The following is a 22,519-nucleotide window of genomic DNA, read 5'->3' as shown; positions in this document are numbered from 1 at the left end:
CAGCTATTAGTCTATAAATGCATCCCTCCATCAGGGAGTGTGAGACTGTCAGAGACTGAATGTCATGGAAAATTTCACTGCTCTCAGCAACATCTGAGAAATGTTAGCCAGAACTCTAAAGAGCAGTAAAAAGAGCAAGGAGTTTACAGTATAATAAACCTGACTCTGAATCTGTACTTAAATAAGAACCTCTGTTTACTTTGTGTAAAATGAGAAAAACAACAGTCATCTCTATTCTATGATTTTCTAATAAATTAAGAACATTACATCAATTTTAGGTCTTAAGATAAACTTCTGAGATGACGGTAACTTCTGACATGAACTAGAGATTCATCCAGACTCCACCTTTATTACAGACCCTGTAGCAATAAAGTTATAACAGAATGAAGTACACAGCACTTAAGAGGTCAAGCCGTAGGTTAATGCTAAGCCTCATTTTGCTCAATCAATAAAACAGAGATAATTATAGCACCTACTTCATATTTAATAAATGGAGCTCAGCAGGTTAACTGTGAAATCGAGTACCCTGAGGCCATGAGCAGACTACACAGGCTATACAACCTAGTTAGGAAGTTTACACAGATAAGGAATAAAAACAAGGATTAACTGACTGGTAGATGATTCTTTCATTCGTTCATTGAATATATCCTGGACTGTTTACTATATAATAGACGCTGTGGCACTGAGAAGATAATGGTGAGCAAAGAGTCCTGATGGCATCTGTAGGGTCTGCCTAGGGGCCAGCATGGGGCAGACAGTCATTACACAGACAAGTAAATAGGTGACTCTCTGGTGAGAGCTGCAGGAAAGTACGCAGCGCTCTGAGATGTGTTCAGAGAAATGTGACCTGGTCTTGGGAGGTCAAGGAAGGCCTCGCTAAATATAACTGATTCTGAGGAAACATCTGAGCTCAACTGTGGGGAGGGGTGGGCAGGGAATGACTCAAGAAGTGACTGGAGATGGAGGCAAAGGCCAGGTCATGTAGGCTTTAGAGGAAAGGGTTTTTTTTTTTTTAACTGAGGTATAGTTGATTTGCAATGTTTCAGGTATACAGTAAAACGATTCAGTTATATGTTCTTTTTCAGATTATTTTCCACGATAGGTTATCACATGATACTAAATACAGTTCCCTTTGCTATACAGTAGATCCTTGTTGTTTAGAGGAAAGATTTTTTTTTTTTTTTTTTTTTTTTTTTTTGCTATTTCTTTGGGTCGCTCCCACGGCATATGGAGGTTCCCAGGCTAGGGGTCGAATTGGAGCTGTAGCCCCTGGCCTACGCCAGAGCCACAGCAATGTAGGATCTGAGCCGCGTCTGCGGACCTACACCACAGCTCACAGCAATGCCGGATCGTTAACCCACTGAGCAAGGGCAGGGACCGAACCCGCAACCTCATGCTTCCTAGTCGGATTCGTTAACCACTGCGCCACGACGGAAACTCCCCTAGAGGAAAGATTTTGATCAGAGAAGTGACATGATCAGATCTCCATGTTTAAAAGCTCGCTGTGCACATAGCATGAACAGATTGGGGGGTGGAGGGGAGAGTGTGTGTAGGGAGACTAGTTGGTCTGTTTCACCAGTCCAGGTGAGAAATGATGGTGCCTTGAATGTGCCTCATGCATAGGAAAGAGCAGACTCTGAAAGTTATATTAGATAATTCTCAATCTGGGAGTTCCTGTTGTGGCTCAGCAGGTTAAAGACCCCAACATTATCTCTGTGAGGATGTGAGTTTGATTCCTGGCCTTGCTCAGTGGGTTAAGGATCCAGTGTTGCTGTAAGCTATGGTGTAGGCACGTAGCTGCAGCTCTGATTTGACCCCTAGCCTGGGAACTTCCATATGCCATAGGAGCAATTGTAAAAAGAAAAAAAATTCTCAATCTAGATAGCAAGACTGCAGTTATAACCACAAAAACACAATGTCCAGTGGTTCCCAATATCAGAAATGGCAACCTGCATGCATCAGAAATGGTAATCTGCATGCCTGAGGCTTTCTAGGCAGGAAGATAAAAAGTAGAATCAGGTCCCTGATTGGGGCTGTGGGGAGACACTCAGGGACCTGCTTAATGACAAAGAGCCCCAAGCAGAGCAGTGATGCAGAATCTTCCCACACGTTTCCTCCTACAGGTTTACCTAGGTTGGGGTGATTCAGAAGGGCCTACAAGAGGAAGGAAAATGACAACTAGGATATGGGACTTCCTTTAACACCTCAGGTTGTGGACCCATGTTTCTGATTAGGCTACATCCTACAAAAACTTACTATTTCACACAGCCTTCTTAGGCGTTCAAAAAAATAATGGAGAAAACAAAGGGGGAATGAAAAAATAAATCATTTCATTTGAGGAAAAAGATCTCCCCTTGGGGCATATTTAATTTAACAAATATCAACATATATGTAAATCAAATATATGTCTCTTTCAGGACAGATATTTGTATTTGTATATACCACTGCTTACATTAACTTTGGTTAATTTTAAAGAGGCAGTAATTAACTCCTAGCAAATAGTTATCCACATGAGGTTTATACTTCTATTGTCAATAGTAATTATTTTAGGTGGTATTCTTATTTGTAGCAGTTCTCATATTCATTTTGACATTAATTACATTATATATTATACCATTATTAAATGTTTTGTTTAATTATAAACCATCTCCTTGATTAGATTAAGGAGGTAAGCGACAAGGCACCTGAGACAGTAGAGCTGTAACTTACTCTTCCTTTATCCTGCTATAACCTGGCAAAGTAAGAATTAAATTATTATTAATGTGCAAATCGCTCCCAAATAATTAAGATATGAAGTGACTGGAGCTCCCTTTGCGGTGCAGTGGAAACGAATCTGACTAGGAACCATGAGGTTGAGGGTTCGATTCCTGGCCTCACTCAGTGGGTTAAGGATCTGGCATTGCTGTGAGCTGTGGCGTAGGTTGCAGACGTGGCTCAGATCCTGCATTGCTATGGCTGTGGTGTAGGCTGGCAGCTGCAGCTCCGATTTGAGCCCTAGTCTGAGAACCTCCATATGCCGCGGATGTGGCTCTAAAAAGCAAAAAAAAAAAGGGGGAAGTTATTAAATTTAATCATGGTTAAGTGTACATATTTAGTGTGGGCACAGGAAGAAGAAGGTATAATATTCAACTAAACTATCTTAGGGGCAATGAGAAGTTGGCGAAAAAGTTTAAGATGATAAAAAAAGGATGAAATAGGTCATGAAATTTAAGGCTGCTTAAGGAAGGAAGAGCCATTTTCTGTAGCTCCCTCCAAATTTTTCTCACGTGAGTACAGGAATTCAGGGGAAAACACATGACACCAATGATCCTAAATAGCTACTGTGTGGGGAAAAAAGCCCTGAAAAATTCTTAGACTCTTTGCAGAACACCTGGGCAAGAGTTACTATAGACCGCTCACTGAGATCAGTCATATTACACAGTATTTTTTCATAAATTCCTTCTTCATCCTTTTATGCTCCTCAGTGTAGATCGTTCCTGAACTTAAACATAGAGAAAATGGGAAAATCTAAGAAGAATTTGGAGAACTAAAGCTCACTCACCTCATGCTCTTATTTTGCTGTCAGAGATGCTCCCCATTGTACATGGAACTAAATTTCTCTATTTATAGCCCTAAGTAGGATCCAATCTTTCTCCACTGACTCAGGGCTGCAGCTGCCCACAAAGAAAATCCTGACAAAATTATGTGGGGTTTTTTTTCCCACTGTTCCACATTAAAAATTTTTTGGCTGCACCCACGACATGCAAAAGTTCCTGGGCCAGAGTTTGAACTCACGCCACAGCAGAGACCTGAGCTGCTGCAGTGACAACACCAGATCCTTAACCCACTGCGCCACAAGGAAACTTCCATCTGCATAAATTTTCATAGAATTATTTCTTTTTAAAATGAGATTAAGATAGACACAAACTAAATGCTAATGAAAGTAATATTTTAGGTTTCACAAGGGTGTAATTATTTTGCATATGGGAATGAGTCCAAATGTCATAAATAACTTTTAGGATAAATCAGAAGTCTGCATAACATTACTAGGTTAAAAATGATAGCAACTACTTTTTAACCACTAATGACAAAAGGTGTAGCATATTATTGGTATTAAAATGTAAAATTTACCTCTTTCACTGGCATCATCTACTAGAACAATTTCTTCTAGCATGTGTCTTGGTGAGCGATTAATGACACTATGGACAGTTCGCAGAAGCGTACTCCAAGCCTCATTGTGGAAAACAATCACCACACTTGTTGTAGGAAGATTATCTGGATACACCTTTGTTTTACACCTAGAGACAAAGCAAATGCCTTTATAAAGCTGTTAAGATAGCATAATCAAGTAATCAGAATCAAAGGTGGTGTGACTCTTGGTAACTAGTCCTTTATTGAAGTTTTTGGTTAATGTGGCATGTTTAATAAAACAGCACCTATTTAAAGTTACATGTTTAGATTAAAATTATTTTAAGGGGTGAGAGGACAAGATGGCGGAGGAGTAGGGGGACACGCTCGCCCTCTCCCACAAACACAACAAAAAAAAGCACATCTACAGAATAAATGACTCGCACAGAACAGCAACCAATTGCTGGCAGAGGAACCTAAACTCCAATAATGGCAAGAAGTTCGTGACATTACTGGGCAGAACGGGAGAAAAGAGGAGAGTGAGAGAAGGTGAATCTGAGCGGGACGGGCGCTCCCGAAAGGGAACTTTGGAGGAGAAAGGGATCCCGCACCCTGGAAAGTCACCTACACGGGGGAAAGATCAAACAAACCGGAGGAATCTCCAGATGCAGAGAAGAGTGTAGCAGTAAAGTGGAGTACGGAAAAGCCAATCAAGAACCGAAGGGACCATCTGAACTACGGGCACAGTCACCAAAAATTGAGACGCCTGGGTGGGGGCTGGGCACCGAGTCCTCGGCTCCAGAGGTTAGTCCCCGAGAACGGGCCGGGGGACGCCTGGGTAGGGGCTAGGCACCGAGACCTCGCCTCCAAAGGTTAGTCCCCGAAAAAGGGCCGGGGGATGCCTGGGTGGGGGCCGGGCACTGAGACCTCCGCTCCAGAGGTTAGTCCCCGAGAAGGGGCCGGGGGACGCCTGGATGGGGGCTGGGCACCGAGACCTCGGCTCCAGAGGTTAGTCCCCGGGCTGGGGGAGCGGAGTGGAGTGGAAACTGCTTGGGAGGTCTAGAAACCATTTGACGGGGCAGAGACTGCCTGGGAGACTAGAAAACAAAGCTGTGGCAGAGGAAGGGAACAATACTCTAGGGGCGGGGAAGTGGAAAGCCGCCTCAGAGGGAACCTGGGAGAAGAGCCTGGTCTGCGCCCCTGCTGGGGAGGGGAGAGAAGAAGGGTTGGGTCCCCACATAATACCCCCCACGCCACAGCAAGCTTACAGGCCCGCTAGCTAGCTGAAAGCTGTGCTTCCCAGTGCATCCCCTCCCCTCACCCCCACCACCCACTACACTCTCGCCGAACCTGGGGCTGCCTGCCATCCAGGAGGGCTGGCCTCAACAATTGCCTGAAGCCTACCACCGCAGGGGCTGTCCCTGCACAGGCCTGCTTGCCCTTTGGAGGGGCTACACTTCCGCAGAGCAGCACCAAACACCACCAGCCCTCGAGAAAACACCTGCAGCCCAGAAAAGCTAGAACAAGCCTAGCCAGGCCGTGAATAGATCGGCCTAATTCTCGGACGGTTTTTCTGAGTCGGGCTGCCCCGGGGAGGAGCCTCTTGGATTTCCAGCGGCCCTGCTACCCACCCAAGCCCCCAGGGGGTGCCCTAGTGGACCAGCTGCATAGTACTGCCAGCTCCAGGCAGGACCCCCTGCAGCCCAGAAAAGCTGCAACAAGCCTGGCCGAGTCGGGAAAAGATCTCAGACGGTTTTTCTGAGTCAGGCTGCCTCGGGGAGGAGCCTCTTGGGTCTCCAACGGCCCTGCTACCCGCCCAAGCCCCCAGGGGGTGCCCTAGTGGACCAGCTGCATAGGACTGCCAGCTCCAGGAAGGACCCCCTGCAGCCCAGAAAAGCTGCAACAAGCCTGGCCGAGCCGGGAAAAGATCTCAGACGGTCTTTCTGAGTCGGGCTGCCCTGGGGAGGAGCCTCTTGGGTTTCCAGAGGCCCTGCTACCCGCCCAAGCCCCCAGGGGGTGCCCCACTCCCACGGAATAGCTGCTCAGCACCACCAGCCCCCTGGAAGAGCCCCTGCAGCCCAGAAAAGCTGCAACAAGCTCGGCCAGACTGTGAAAAGATCCGCCTACATTCTCACGCCGTCCTTCAGTGTAGGGCTGCCCTAGGGAAGAGCCTCATAGGTTCTCAGTGACCCAGACAGCTGCTCCAGCCCCCAGGGGGTGCTGCACTCCTGAGGAACAGCTGCCCAACACTGCCAACCCCCTGCAAGAACCCCACAGCCTAAAAACACCAGAGCAAGCTCTGCATGACCAAGTGAAATCTGTTACCATTGTGGTGTGGACCTCCCAGTCCTGTCTGCCCTCAGGAAGCCCTCCTTTGTTTCAAAGAAATGCTGTTAGCCCCATCAACACTCCAGAAAAGCCACACTGCCTCAAAAAAGATTGACCAACAACGCCAGCCCTCAGGAAATATTCCATGGCAGTGACAAGGCAAACACTGCCCAATCACGGAGAGTACAACTCCCTCAGGAGAAAGAAAACAACAAGCAAGATGAAGAAGCTGAGAAACCACCCCCAGTCAAACCAACAGGAGAACTCACCTAAAACAGTCAACAATGAAACAGATCTCTGCAGTCAGACAGACCTGGAGTTCAAAAGAGAAATAGTGAAAATACTGAGGGAATTAAGAGAAGATATGAACAGTAATGCAGATACCCTCAGAAAGGAACTAGAAAATATAAGGAGGAGCCAAGAAAAACTAGAACATTCATTTGCAGAGATGCAAACTGAACTAAGGGCAGTAAAAACCAGAATGAATAATGCAGAAGAACGAATCAGTGATATGGAAGATAGAATAATGGAAATCACTCAATCCGGTCAACAGACAGAAAACCGAATCAAAAAACTGGAAAGCAATATAAGAGACCTATGGGATAATATAAAGTGGGCTAATATACGCATAATAGGAATTCCAGAAGGAGTAGAAAAAGATAAGGGGATGGAAAATATATTTGAAGAAATTATCGATGGAAACTTCCCAAATCTAAAGGATACTGGGTTCAAGATACAAGAAGCACAGAGGGCCCCAAACAAACTGAACCCAAACAGACCCACACCAAGACACATCATAATAAAAATGGCAAAAGTTAGTGATAAAGAGAGGATCCTAAAGGCAGCAAGAGAAAAACAGAATGTTACCTACAAGGGAACCCCCATAAGATTATCAGCTGATTTCTCTACAGAAACACTACAGGCCAGGAGGGAATGGCAAGAGATATTTAAAGTGCTAAAAGGAAAAAATATGCAACCTAGAATACTCTATCCAGCAAGAATATCATTTAAAATAGAAGGGGAAATAAAAATTTTTCCCAACAAACAAAAACTTAAAGAATACAGCAACACAAAACCCAGGTTAAAGGAAATATTGAAAGGGCTTCTCTAAACCAAAAAGAAAGAAAGGAAAGGGAAGGAAAAAAGAAAAGAAAAAAAAAAAAAAAAGAAGAGGAAGAACTAGGACTGAGGAAACCGCAATCAGAGAGCAGTCACAAATAAGCCAGCATACAGATTTAATCATAAACATGCTTCAAACAAAATAAAATTAAAAAGAAAAAAATAAAAAAGAGTCATCAAAACCATAAAATGTGGGCAAGGGATGTTAGGAAGTAAATAACCCTTTTTGTTTGTTTGTTTGTACGTTTCTCTTCTTAATTTTAATATAGTAATGAAGTGTTTGAACTTACAGGACCATCAGGCTAAAACACACAATTATGGGAAGGGGTTAGCATACTTAAAAAACAGGGCAACCACAAGCCAAAACCAAATATTGCATTTGCAAAAAATGAAAAAAAAAATACACTCAAGCAGATAACAACAGGAGACCATCCAACCAAAAAAAAAAAAAAAAAAAGAAAGGAAGAACAGAGAACCACAGAATCAACTGGAACACGAGGTTCAAATGGCAATAAATAATCATCTATCAATTATCACCTTAAATGTCAATGGACTGAATGCCCCAATCAAAAGACACAGAGTGGCTGAGTGGATAAAAAGGCAAAAACCTTCAATGTGCTGCCTACAAGAAACTCACCTCAGGACAAAAGATATATATAGATTGAAAGTGAAAGGGTGGGGAAAAATATTTCACGCCAATAGACATGACAGAAAAGCGGAGTCGCAACGCTCATATCAGACAAAATAGACTTTAAAACAAAAGACATAAAGAAAGACAAAGAAGGACACTATTTAATGATTACGGGATCCATCCAAGGAGAGGATGTTACTATCGTCAACATATATGCCCCAAATATAGGAGCACCCAGATACATACAACAAATATTAACAGACATAAAGGGTTAGGGTTAGGGTTAGGGTTAGGGTTAGGGTTAGGGTTAGGGTTAGGGTTAGGGTTATGCTTCAAACAAAATAAAATTAAAAAGAAAAAAATAAAAAAGAGTCATCAAAACCATAAAATGTGGGCAAGGGATGTTAGGAAGTAAATAACCCTTTTTGTTTGTTTGTTTGTACGTTTCTCTTCTTAATAAAGGGAGATATTGATGAGAATACAATCATAGTAGGAGACCTTAACACCCCCCTCACATCAATGGACAGATCCTCTAGACAGAAAACCAATAAAGCAACAGAGATCCTAAAGGAAACAATAGAAAAGTTAGACTTAATTGATATCTTCAGGACACTACATCCAAAAAATCAGAATACACATTCTTCTCAAATGCTCATGGAACATTCTCAAGAATCGACCACATATTGGGACACAAAGCGAATCTCAATAAATTTAGGAGCATAGAAATTATCTCAAGTATCTTCTCTGACCACAATGCCATGAAATTAGAAATCAACCATGGGAAAAGGAAAGAGAAAAAACCTACTCCATGGAGACTCAACAACATGCTACTAAAAAACCAATGGGTCAATGAAGAAATCAAGAAGGAAATTAAAAACTACCTTGAAACAAATGATAATGAAGACACAACCTCTCAAAATCTATGGGATGCTGCGAAAGCAGTGCTCAGAGGGAAATTTATAGCAATACAGGCCTTTCTCAAAAAAGAAGAAAGATCCCAAATTGACAACTTAACCCTCCACCTAAATGAATTAGAAAAAGAAGAACAAAAAAGTCCTAAAGTCAGCAGAAGGAAGGAAATTCTAAAGATCAAAGAAGAAATCAATAAAATAGAGACTCAAAAAACAATAGAGAAAATTAATAAAACCAAGAGCTGGTTCTTTGAAAAGGTGAACAAAATTGACAAACCCCTGGCCAGACTCACTAAAAAGAGGAGAGAAAGAACCCAAATAACCAAAATTATAAATGAAAAAGGAGAAATCACAACGGATACAGCAGAAATACAAAAAAAACCATAAGAGAATACTATGAACAACTATATGGCAACAAGTTTGACAATCTGGAAGAAATGGACAATTTTCTAGAATCTTACAGCCTGCCAAAACTGAATCAAGTAGAAACAGACCAACTGAACAGACCGATCACTAGAAATGAAATTGAAGAGGTCATAAAATCACTCCCTACAAATAAAAGTCCAGGACCAGATGGCTTCACAGGTGAATTCTATCAAACATATAAAGAGGAATTGGTGCCCATCCTCCTTAAACTCTTTCAAAAGGTTGAAGAAGAAGGAATACTCCCAAAGACATTCTATGAGGCCACCATCACCCTCATTCCAAAACCAGACAGAGATATCACCAAAAAAGAAAACTATCGCCCAATGTCATTGATGAATATAGACGCAAAAATTCTCAACAAAATCTTAGCCAACCGAATCCAACAATATACCAAAAAAATTATACACCATGACCAGGTTGGGTTCATCCCAGGTTCACAAGGATGGTTCAATATACGCAAATCAATCAGCATCATACACATTAACAAAAAAAAAAAAAAGTCAAAAATCATATGATCATCTCAATAGACGCAGAAAAAGCATTTGACAAAGTCCAACATCCATTCATGATCAAGACCCTCGCCAAAGTAGGTATAGAGGGAACATTCCTGAATATAATCAAAGCCATTTATGATAAACCCAGAACAAATATAATACTCAATGGGGAAAAACTGAAAAGCCTTCTCACTCAAATCTGGAACAAGACAGGGATGCCCACTCTCACCACTGCTCTTCAACATCGTTTTGGAAGTCCTAGCCACAGCAATTAGACAAACAAAAGAAATAAAAGGCATCCATATAGGAAGAGAAGAGATCAAACTGTCACTGTATGCAGATGACATGATACTATACATAGAAAACCCTAAGGACTCAACCCCAAAACTACTTGAACTGATTAATAAATTCAGCAAAGTAGCAGGATATAAGATTAACATTCAGAAGTCACTGCATTTCTGTATACCAGCAATGAAATATTAGAAAAGGAATACAAAAATATGATACCTTTTAAAATTGCACCTCACAAAATCAAATACCTCGGAATACACCTGACCAAGGAGGTAAAGGACCTATATGCCGAGAAGTATAAAACTTTAATCAAAGAAATCAAAGAAGATGTAAAGACATGGAAAGATATTCCATGTTCCTGGACTGGGAAAATCAATATTGTAAAAATGGCCATACTACCCAAAGCAATCTACAGATTCAATGCAATCCCTATCAAATTACCCATGACATTTTTTCACAGAACTAGAACAAACAATCCAAACATTTATATGGAACAACAAAAGACCCAGAATCGCCAAAGCAATCCTGAGAAACAAAAACCAAGCAGGAGGCATAACTCTCCCAGACTTCAAGAAATACTACAAAGCCACAGTCATCAAAACAGTGTGGTACTGGTACCAAAACAGACAGACAGATCAATGGAACAGAATAGAGAATCCGGAAATAAACCCTGACACCCATGGTCAATTAATCTTTGACAAGGGAGGCAAGAACATAAAATGGGAAAAAGAAAGTCTATTCAGCAAGCATTGCTGGGAAACCTGGACAGCTGCATGCAAAGCAATGAAACTAGAACACACCCTCACACCATGCACAAACATAAACTCCAAATGGCTGAAAGACTTAAATATACGACAGGACACCATCAAACTCCTAGAAGAAAACATAGGCAAAACACTCTCGGACATCAACATCATGAATATTTTCTCAGGTCAGTCTCCCAAAGCAATAGAAATTAGAGCAAAAATAAACCCATGGGACCTCATCAAACTGAAAAGCTTTTGCACAGCAAAGGAAACCAAAAAGAAAACAAAAAGACAACTTACAGAATGGGAGAAAACAGTTTCAAATGATGCAACTGACAAGGGCTTAATCTCTAGAATATATAAACAACTTATACAACCCAACAGCAAAAAAGCCAATCAATCAATGGAAAAATGGGCAAAAGACCTGAATAGACATTTCTCCAAAGAAGATATACAGATGGTCAACAAACACATGAAAAAATGCTCAACATCGCTGATTGTAAGAGAAATGCAAATCAAAACTACCATGAGATATCACCTCACACCAGTCAGAATGGCCATCATTAATAAATCCACAAATAACAAGTGCTGGAGGGGCTGTGGAGAAAAGGGAACCCTCCTGCACTGCTGGTGGGAATGTAAACTGGTACAGCCACTATGGAGAACAGTTTGGAGATACCTTAGAAATCTATACACAGAACTTCCATATGACCCTGCAATCCCACTCTTGGGCATCTATCCGGACAAAACTCTACTTAAAAGAGACACGTGCACCTGCATGCTCATTGCAGCACTATTCACAATAGCCAGGACATGGAAGCAACCCAAATGTCCATCAACAGATGATTGGATTCGGAAGATGTGGTATATATACACAATGGAATACTATTCAGCCATAAAAAAGAATGATGACATAATGCCATTTGCAGCAACATGGATGGAACTAGAGACTCTCATACTGAGTGAAATGAGCCAGAAAGACAAAGACAAATGCCATATGATATCACTTATAAATGGAATCTAATATCCAGCACAAATGAACATCTCCTCAGAAAAGAAAATCATGGACTTGGAGAAGAGACTTGTGGCTGCCTGATGGGAGGGGGAGGGAGTGGGAGGAATCGGGAGCTTGGGCTTATCAGACACAACTTAGAATAGATTTACAAGGAGATCCTGCTGAATAGCATTGAGAACTTTGTCTAGATACTCATGTTGCAACAGAAGAAAGGGTGGGGGAAAAAATGTAATTGTAATGTATACATGTAAGGATAACCTGACCCCCTTGCTGTACAGTGGGAAAATAAAAAAAAAAAAAAATAAAAAATAAAATTATTTTAAGGATGTTAACTGTATTCTTAAAGTCAGCCACCTCTTCCTGATGTATGTTTTCTGTTGATTCATTTTAATGGAGAGTGTATTAAGGTTATATCATCCATTCCAAACTGAGTATCTCTTAAGAATCCAATTAAACAAAAAAATCAGAATCACTAGAGTCTAATAGTTTAATAATCTGAGAAAAGGATTACTTTCCACAAAGGAAGTGAACAACTATTTACTGAGTATCTATTACGCACCAGGCACTTAAGCTTCCTAATAATACTGTGAGGTACTTGGAGCCACATCTCAGATGAGAAGCTAAGGACAGACACAGAGAGAGAGTGGCAGGGCCTGGCTGGAACTCCAGTCTTTTTTTTTTTTTTGCCTTTTTGTGTTTTCTAGGGCTGCACCCTCAGTACATGGAGGTTTCCAGGCTAAGGGTTGAATCAGAGCTGTAGTTGCCACCCTACGCCACAGCCACAGCAATAGCAACGCGGGATCTGAGCCGTGTCTGCAACCTACACCACCGTTCACAGCAATGCCGGATCCTTAACCCACTGAGCAAGGCCAGGGATCGAACCTACAACCTCATAGTTCCTAGTTGTATTCGTTAACCACTGAGCCACGACGGGAACTCCTGGAACTCCATGTCTTGATGCTGCCTCCTCCATACTAAAATTTTAACCTGCGTCTTGTTTAGAATAGACTATCTCTAGAAATGCAATCATGACAAAGACCAAAAATACCCAAAATATCTGTACACAAAATCAACATACTAATTCTACACAGTCTCTTCTTTCAGTCTTGTTAGCTGAGTGAAACCACTGGAAACAGACTACCAGAGAGCAGTAACAGCAGTAACCAGACAGACAGCAAGGCACGTGAGGCCTCCTAAAGAGAGCATGTGTTAAGCCTTTCTTAAGGGTCCTCAAAATACAACAGTTGCTCCAGCCTCTCTTTCCACCTTTTTTCTTGCTCTCCCTTAAGCTCCTCAAACCTTGTGGCCTCTCCAATCTCATCTGTTACTACCTGTCAATGGAAGTGGAGAAAGGAAAGGGGGAAGAACTGAGAAAAACATAACAAAAGCCCTCTTTTGAAGCTGCCACAATGACCCTACTTACTGAGCATGTCACTTTATGCTTGCTCATTGGGGGTGTAAGAAAAGCAAAATAGAAGGGAAAAAGGATGACAAGGTAAAATAAAGGGGTTGGAAGAAGAAACAGAAGAAAAGTTCACTATAAGGGCGCCATGAGACTGACCCCCAGTCTCCTCCAGGAGAAAAAGAGAAAGAAATAGCTTCCATTGTCCTTCTTCACTAAACCCCATTTCTGCCCCTCCCATCTTCTTTACCATCCCCTAGACCCCCTTTCATTATGTGGTCCCCTTCTCCTCTTATCAGCATCCTCACTGTTTATCCACCAATGCTTAAGACCTGAGCCTCCTGTCCACATCACAGTCCACGCCCTACTCACTCCATGTTCATTCCAAGAGCCACTGGAAGGCCACCACACAGCCTGCCGCCTTCTCTCCAGTTCCCTCCTTCCAAGTCTGGGCTAAAGAGGTGAGGTCCAAAAGACTAGCTGTCTAGGCTATGGGAAGCAATAATACAGGAAGGTTCTTAACATTCCAAATACTCTCTGAAAATAGTATTAAGTAGTATTAAGTATTACTTAATACTATTTTCAGAGAGTATTGACTTAATAGTATTATATCAAAGACTATTATTTTTGACACTATTTATCAAAACTCTGTTACAAATGAAAGCTAGATTATAAATATCTTGTTAGTTCTATGCTTTGGGTACCTCCTAGGTAAGCAAGCCAAGACACTCATGTTTTTACGAGAAGGTGCATGCTGTAGGCCTGATACACAGGCCACTGGAACAGGACTCTGTAGTCAAGAATGGCCTGTGTGTGGGTAAAGAGGGTTTAGAAAAGGAGTTTCTAATATTATTTAACTGAATTGTATTAAGTCATACATAATCTTTTTTCATTGATCAATCCTACTTATTATTATAGGAGAGAACTGAGAAACAAAAAAAGTCTGGTGACTACAAAAGCTGCTAGCTTAACAAAAAGAAGAAAACTGAGACATAGAAGATGATTAGGCAAATGTGCTATGTACAAACAGTACTGCTGACCACGAAGATGCCAGAAATATCTGAGATGGCAGACTCTGAAGAAAAGAAGTGATTAGCCAGATTTATTACTGGGATGATATGTTAAAGAATTAAATCAGAAGCTGTATGGAAAGGAAGTAAGGCTACAAGAGCACTATAAATGAAGAAGACTAAAATGGAAATCATTCACAGCACAGCGAAAGAATCAGAAAGCAAAGTGGCTATTAGAATCCAGAAGAATAGATAACAAAAAGGAAAATAATTCCCTAAATCAATCAAACAATTAAACTGAATCATTTAGCAAACATACAACTTCATAAATATTCTCTCAAGGCAAAACAGAAAATGCAGAAAAAATATGGAAAAAAATCATCATGACTGATTTCAAACAGGTAAATACATACATACTCCCCTCTGCCTAAGAAAGCCTTGAAGCACATGAGAAGAACTAGAGACCCTTTCGGCATTCTAGCTAAGCTTTTCTCAAGGAGGGACCACCTTTCCAGTGGGGCTGGGGGTTGGAATCCCTTTGGGGTTTGGGGCCACAGAGCTGAGGATGAGCACAGACAATATTATGAAGCAGTTTTCCTCTATCCTGTCCCGACTGAGTTTTTCATCCCCAGGGATAACTATTAGTCCATATAAAGTTGTGCTATTTAAACAACAACAAAAACCCCAACTATATACAGATTTAATAATAGGGTGTGGGTTAGGAAACAAGGAAAAAGAAGAGTCGACTTTTACTGAAATATAATATACATATAAACAAGTTGACAACTGTTAAGTATGCAGGGGAATGAGTCTCCACAAAGTGAATGCATCAAGTAGCTGGCACCCAGAGGAAGAAAAAGACCATTACCAACACCCCAGAGCTTCCTTGGTGCTCTTCCCAAGATAACTTGGGATGGTCCACTCCTCTGGACCCCTAGCATTACATATGAATTCTGCCTCTTTTTTAGAACTTAATTTAAAAGGAATTAATATAGTGCAGTGGTTATCCAACTTTTTGACTTAGAACTTTTATAAAATATGGCACAGATGAACCTATCTACAGAACAGAAACAGACTCACAGACATAGAGGACAGACTATGAGGGGGAGGGAATGAGATGGACTGGGAGTTTGGGATTAGTAGATGCAAACTATTACATTTAGAATGGATAAGCAATGAGGTCCTGCTGTATAGCACAGGGAACTATATCCAATCACTTGTGACAGAATATGATAGAAGATAATATCAGAAAAAAGAATGTATATATAAACATGTATGACTAGATCACATTCCTATACAGAAGAAACTGACAGGACACTGTAAATCAACTATAATAAAAAAATTTTAAAAAGCTCCTTTACACATTTAAAAATTGAGGATCCCAAACTGCTTTTTTTTATGGGTTGTTGACTATTAATATTTATGTTATAAATTAAAACAGAACATTCTAAAATACAAGAGAAAGACAAATACCATATGATATCACTTATATCTGGAATCTAATACATGGCACAAATGAACCTTTCCACAGAAAAGAAAATCATGGACTTGGAGAATAGACTTTTGGTTGCCAAGGGGAGGTGGAAGAAGTGGGATGGGTTGGGAGTTTGGGGTTAAGAGATGCAGACTACTGCCTTTGGAACGGATTAGCAGTGAGATTCTGCTGTGTAGCACTGGGAACTATATCTAGTCATTTATGATGGACCATGTTAATATGAGAAAATAGAATGTATACATGTATGTGTAACTGGGTCACCATGCTGTACAGTAGGAAAAAAAAATAATGTATTTGGGGGGGGGGGGGAGTTCCCGTCGTGGTGTAGCAGAAACAAACCCGACTAGGACCATGAGGTTGTGGGTTCGATCCCTGGCCTTGCTCAGTGGGTTAAGGATCTGGCGTTGCTGTGAGGTGTGGTGTAGGTCGCAGATGTGGCTCAGATCTGGCGTTGCTGTGGCTCTGGCATAGACTGGAGGCATCAGCTCCGATTAGACCCCTATCCTGGGAACCTCCATATGCCGCAAGTGCGGCCCTCAAAAGACAAAGAAAAAAAAAAAAAGAAGCCACAAACATATTAAATTACCTATCAGAGAGATATTTATCACTTTCATATGGTATGTCCATTAAGAATTTATTGCCCGTTAGCTCCAAATATATCCTTCACTGCCTGCTCCCTTATAATGCAACTGCCTCCTATGAGCATTTCGCCTTTGCAGTTGGCAAGATGCCTATGGGCTCTGTCAGTAGAGGGTGTTGAAGGAACACTGCAGGAGGAAGAAACTGCCCCTCCTGGTTCTGGTGTGCCTCCATTGTTTTCTTCTCCTTCCTATAGTGTGGCTGCCAGTGGGATGTGTACAGGACACCCAGAGGCATGAGTTTCACTAGCATCTCAGGCAGATTCTCAGTAAGTCTCCCAGGCTTCTTAGCGGTTGGCTTCCCAGAGCTGGCTGCCTGAAGCCAGGAGGAGTGGTTCCTGTTGGCCAGTGCTGGCTCTGATTTCCTTCCCAAATGTACTCCAAAGTGCATTTTATGCTTGTTAAGCCTGTCTATTAGTCCTCATTCTGTGTACCGGGTCTGGCCAGAGGTGACTAGCAAAGTCCTCTTCCATCTAGTGAAACTTTTCCAGTGAGGTCTGAATCCCCGTCTTATGAGGGAGTACCCTTCCAAAGTTTTTCCTTCCTTAGTAATTCTCCTTCTCTTATTATCTTTACTGCCTTATAGTTAATCCCTTTGTAATTAATAATCATTTACATTAAACTTTCTCTGCTCAAATTATTGTGTGATTTCTGTCTCCCACCTGAACCTTGACTCATATAGCTTCTCAAACTCCACTGTATGCCAGTTGAGCAGAAAGGGCAAATAATGTCTTAGTAATATTATGAAAACTGTTTTGACCTTGCAGACTCCTTGCAAGGGCCTCAAAGACCCCAGAGGTCTCAGGACTACACTTTGGGAACTACCAATAGAGAGCATTCTTTTGTGTCTAAGTTCTTTCATTCAATAGTGTATTCATGTATCATCTATACTGTTTTAAGCCTTTTCTTGGATATCTGGTTTATTAATGTTTCCCTCCAGTCTACTGCTTGTCATTCTATTAACAGCATTTTTTAGCAGAATGAAAAATTTTAAATTTGATGAAATCCAATTTATCAATTTTTCTTTGACGAAATCATGCTTTTGGTATCATGTCTAAATACTCTCTGACTAATGCCAGGTCCTGAATATCATCCCCAAAAGTTATAAACTTTTAGGTTTTAGATTTAGATCCATGATCCAATTTGAGTTGATTTTCATAAAACACATGAGATTTAGGTCGAAAGTCATGAGTTTCTAACTGTTCCAATATCACTTGTTAAAAAGATAATCTTCTGTGGTATATGTACACAATGGAATACTACTCAGCCATAAAAAGGAATGATGACATAATGCCATTTGCAGCAACATGGATGGAACTAGAGAATCTCATACTGAGTGAAATGAGCCAGAAAGACAAAGACAAATGCCATATGATATCACTTATAAATGGAATCTAATATCCAGCACAAATGAACATCTCCTCAGAAAAGAAAATCATGGACTTGGAGAAGAGACTTGTGGCTGCCTGATGGGAGGGGGAGGGAGTGGGAGGGATCGGGAGCTTGGGCTTATCAGACACAACTTAGAATAGATTTACAAGGAGATCCTGCTGAATAGCATTGAGAACTTTGTCTAGATACTCATGTTGCAACAGAAGAAAGGGTGGGGGAAAAAATGTAATTGTAATGTATACATGTAAGGATAACCTGACCCCCTTTCTGTACAGTGGGAAAATAAAAAAAATTATTAAAAAAAATAAGATAATCTTCTATTTATGGCTTTTTACCTTTGTCAGAAATCAAATAGCCAAATCCTACTCCTGGGCATATATCTGGACAAAACCCTAATTCAAAAAGATACATGAATCCCAATGTTCATAGCAGCACTATTTACAATAGCCTAGACATGGAAGCAACCTAAATGTCCGTCGATAGATGAATGGATAAAGATGTGAGGGGTGTGTGTGTGTATCTGGAATATTACTCAGCCATAAAAAAAATGAAGTAATGCCATTTGAAACAACATGGATGTACGTAGAGATTATCATACTAAGTGAAGTAAGTCACACAGAGGAAGACAAATACCATACAATATATGTATATGTGGAATCTAAAATATGAAACCAATGAACTTATTTCCAAAACAGAAACAGATTCAAGGACATAGGAAACAAATTTATGGTTACCAAAGGGGAAAGGGGTGGGAGAGGAATAAACTAGAATTTGGGATTAGTAGGTACAAACTACTATATATAAAATAAATAACATGGCCCTACAGTATAGCACAGGGAATTATGTTCAATATTTTTTAATATACTGTGGTGGAAATTATATGAAAAATATATACATACATATGCATAAATGAATCACTGTGTTGTACAGAAGTTCACACAACATTGTAAATCAACTATAATTTAATAAAATTTTAAAAATCAAATAGTCATATTTAAGGAGCCTGTTTCAGAGCTTTCTATTCTGTTCCACTAATCTGCACATGTCTTTTTGCCAACACCACACTGTCTTGATTACTGCAGCTTTGCAGAAAGTCTTTAAGTTGGGTACCATTATTTTCCTCCAACTTTATTCATTTTCTTCAAAATTATTTTAGTTGTTCTATTTCCTTCACCTTTCCAAATAAAACTTTAAATCCCTTGCTGTGATTCTGAATGGAATTTCATCAAATGTCTATTGGGGAAACTGACATCTTTTACACTGTCTTCCAACATAGCTAGAAAGCTGAGGCTTTAGTTTTCTCCCTCTGCTGCAAACTTCCTATGACTATATCTGTGTTCCAGGCCAAGCTGTGGGACACAGGAGGGGGGGGGAAAAAAAAAAACTATGGGAATTCTGCCCATGACATGGAGACCAGAGTTCTTCCAGTCCAAGATGCAATTCCCCTTCCTCAGAGGTTGAGGGGCTTTCTGTGCTGCCCTGGCAATATTGCCTAGGGGCTGAGATTGTGGGTAAGGTAAAAGAGTTGAAAAAAAGAGATGGGTTAGGGGAGAAACAGGAGTTTTACTCTACCTTCAGGCCCTTAAGAGACCCTTTCCTGTCTCTCAGACCAGACAGGTCTTCTGCTGGGGCTATCCTTCTATAGCCACAGTGCACTTCCAAGTTTTGGACTGGCACAGTTTTGAATAGAAGTGGAGAACAGACATTCTTTCCTTGCTTCTGATCTTAGAGGGAAAGATTCCAGTTTTGCGTCATGAAGGTTAATATGGCATTAGAAGCACAATCCATAAAAGAAATAACTGATACATATAACTTCATTAAAAATAAAATTTTTTTGGTGCCACTAAGCATATTCTGTGCCATTAAGCATATTCTGTGCACCATTAAGGAAACATAAAAGACAAGCTGCAAACTGAGAAAATATCTGGAAAGCATGTCTGATAAATGATGTGTATTCAGCACATACAAAGAACTCTTCTCAGTAAAAGGAAGATAAGTAATCTGATTTAAAATGGGCAAGATATGGAGTTCCCGGGTGGCCTAGCGGTTAAGGACTCAGTGTTGTCACTGCTGTGGCTCAGGTTCGATCCCTGGCCCAGAAACTTCTGCATGCTGTAGGCATGGCCGAAAGTAATAATAAAAAATAAAAATAAAATGGGCAAGATATGTGAAGAAACATTTCCTCAAAGACATAAGAATGGCCAATAAATACATGAAAAGATCCCCAATATCATTAGCGATTACAGAAATGCAAATTAAAATCACAATAAGACACCACTTCATACCTGGTAGAGTGGCCATAGTAAGAAAGTCAAAAAGAAGTGTTGGTGAGGATATGGAGAAACTAGACTGTCATACATTGGTGGTGGGAATGTAGATGCTGCAGCTGCTCTGGAAGATAGTTTGGTAATTTCTTACATAGTTAAACATAGTTACCATAGGACCCAGCAATCAGGAATCTAGCTGAGAAAAGCAAAAACCTACCCAAAAAAACTCCCCCAAAACATATATCCACACAAACACTTATATACAAATGTTCTTAGAAACATTATTCATAATAGCCAGAAAGGGGGAACAATTCAAATGTTCATCAACTGGGGACAGGAGAAATAAATGTTGTATCACATAGCTGAGTAACACTGTGCAATAAAAGAGAACAAAGGATACATGGAAGAATCCCAGGAACATTATCCTCAGTCAAGGAACCCAGACACAAAAGACTTCATATAATGTTCCATTTACACAAGATGTTCAGACGAGGCAAATCTATGTCGATAGAGAACATTAGTGATAGCTGAGAGTGGGAATGGAGAGTGACTACAGAGGCACACCAGGGACTTTTTAGGGTGATGGAAACTTTCGAAAAGTGGTGAAACCTGCAAATTTACTTATAATCATTGAATTATACACTTTAAATGGGTGTATCTTCTCATTCCAGGAAAGATGGAGTAACTCCTGAATAGCATTTTAGTAGTTCTAATACACATTTAATAATGATGTAACCAAGTTTATAATACAATTACATTGGGAGACTGAGAGAGTAGTAGCAGGTATATATGTAGGGAGAAAGAGGAGAAAATAAATCCTCATATTCTACAGTAAAGAGTCAATATATAATATCTAGAACTAGGAAAAAATCAAGTAAAAATGCAGATATAGTACTTTGAATTAGGGAGGCAAATGCCAATGAAACAGGTAAAAGAATGTGGTTTTCTGTATAGGAAGGGAGAAATAGCAGAGGTGATGGAATAGCCTTTTTTTTTTTTAACAAACTTTGGCCAATTTATTTTTTAAATTATGTACTTATCCTTTGGTCAAAATAAAAACTAAAGTTACCTAGGTAATTCTGATCTTTGCAGAAATCCCACCTCCCAGAGACTCACAGCTCCAATCTAGTGCTTCTCAAACTCAAACTTGCTAGGGTAGGGGAGGAGGGAGAAAGAAAAATAAGATCAGGGGTAGGGATGTGGAATTATCTCTACTCTCTGACCTTTACGTCACTCCTTACTAGTTCCTCAGACCACAAAGAGCAAGCTTCTCGTGGGGCTCTTTCTTTGTGCTTCTAGTGCACGCTTCTAGGTTTCAAACTCTCTGAGTGCAAGCTGGCTAATACCAGAGGGGGGAAAGCTCACCACTGGTTGGATGGAACTTCAAATTGCAGTCTCCCTTGCCAGTTGACCTGCTACCATTTACATTTCCGTGTCCCTTCAGTTAGCTGCTCCATGCACTCTGTCCAGTAGTTGTGGTTCCATCCACTAGGAAGGAGTAAGAGAGTGGCCAGCAGCTACTGCTCCATTTAGACCCCAAGCCTGGGAACTTCCATATACTGCAGGTAGAACTGGAGCTACAGCTGCCCGCCAACACCGCAGCCACAGCAATACCAGATCCAAGCCGCGTGTCTTCGACCTACACCACAGCTCACAGCAGTGGCAGATCCTTAACACACTGATCGAGGCCAGGGATTAAACCTGCGTCCTCAAGGATGTCAGATTCAAAGAACTATTAAAAAAAAAGATTATTACAGTGAATTAAAAACACAAAATCCAGCCATTTAGTAGAGATACACCTAAACCAAAACCATACAGATGGCTGAAAGTAAAGAAATAGAAGAAAAAAAAAAAAAAAAAAGACACACCAGGAAAATAAAAAACGTTAGACTCAAAGTGATGTGACAATATCAAAACCAAATGGAAAAAATTTAATAAAAAATACACACATACAATAAATTGTCTTAAATACATCCAGTGATGAAGCCTTGAAAAATAAACCAACAGAATGAATTAGAGAAATCGTCAAATCCATAAAACAGAACAAAACAAAACACCAGGAGTTCCTGCTATGGCACAGTGAGTTAAGAAACTGACTGCAGCAGCTTGGGTCACTGCAGAGGTGCAGGTTTGACCCTCAGCCAGGTGGGTTAAATGATCTGGCATTGCTGCAGTTGTGGCTTGGGTTCAATTCCTGGCCTAGGAACTTCCATATGTCATAAGTTCAGCCATTAAGAGAAAGGAAGG

At 40.7% G+C, this 22,519-nt stretch overlaps 1 protein-coding gene across 3 annotated transcripts in view; it reads right to left on the bottom strand.

The window, feature by feature from the left end:
• GALNT1 (polypeptide N-acetylgalactosaminyltransferase 1) overlaps positions 1–22,519 on the bottom strand; it is a 198,006-nt gene that overhangs the window by 32,569 nt on the left and 142,918 nt on the right. For all 3 annotated transcript variants that reach the window (XM_021096269.1, XM_021096270.1, XM_003482057.4), the window contains one exon: positions 4,111–4,277. In XM_021096269.1, the coding sequence (XP_020951928.1) occupies positions 4,111–4,277 (167 nt within the window). The remainder of the gene's footprint in view (positions 1–4,110; positions 4,278–22,519) is intronic.

This window comes from Sus scrofa, chromosome 6, assembly GCF_000003025.6.
Source record: "Sus scrofa isolate TJ Tabasco breed Duroc chromosome 6, Sscrofa11.1, whole genome shotgun sequence".
Taxonomy (NCBI): domain Eukaryota; kingdom Metazoa; phylum Chordata; class Mammalia; order Artiodactyla; family Suidae; genus Sus; species Sus scrofa.
Note: the sequence above shows the minus strand (reverse complement) of the source record. Positions and strands in the feature narration are given on the sequence as shown.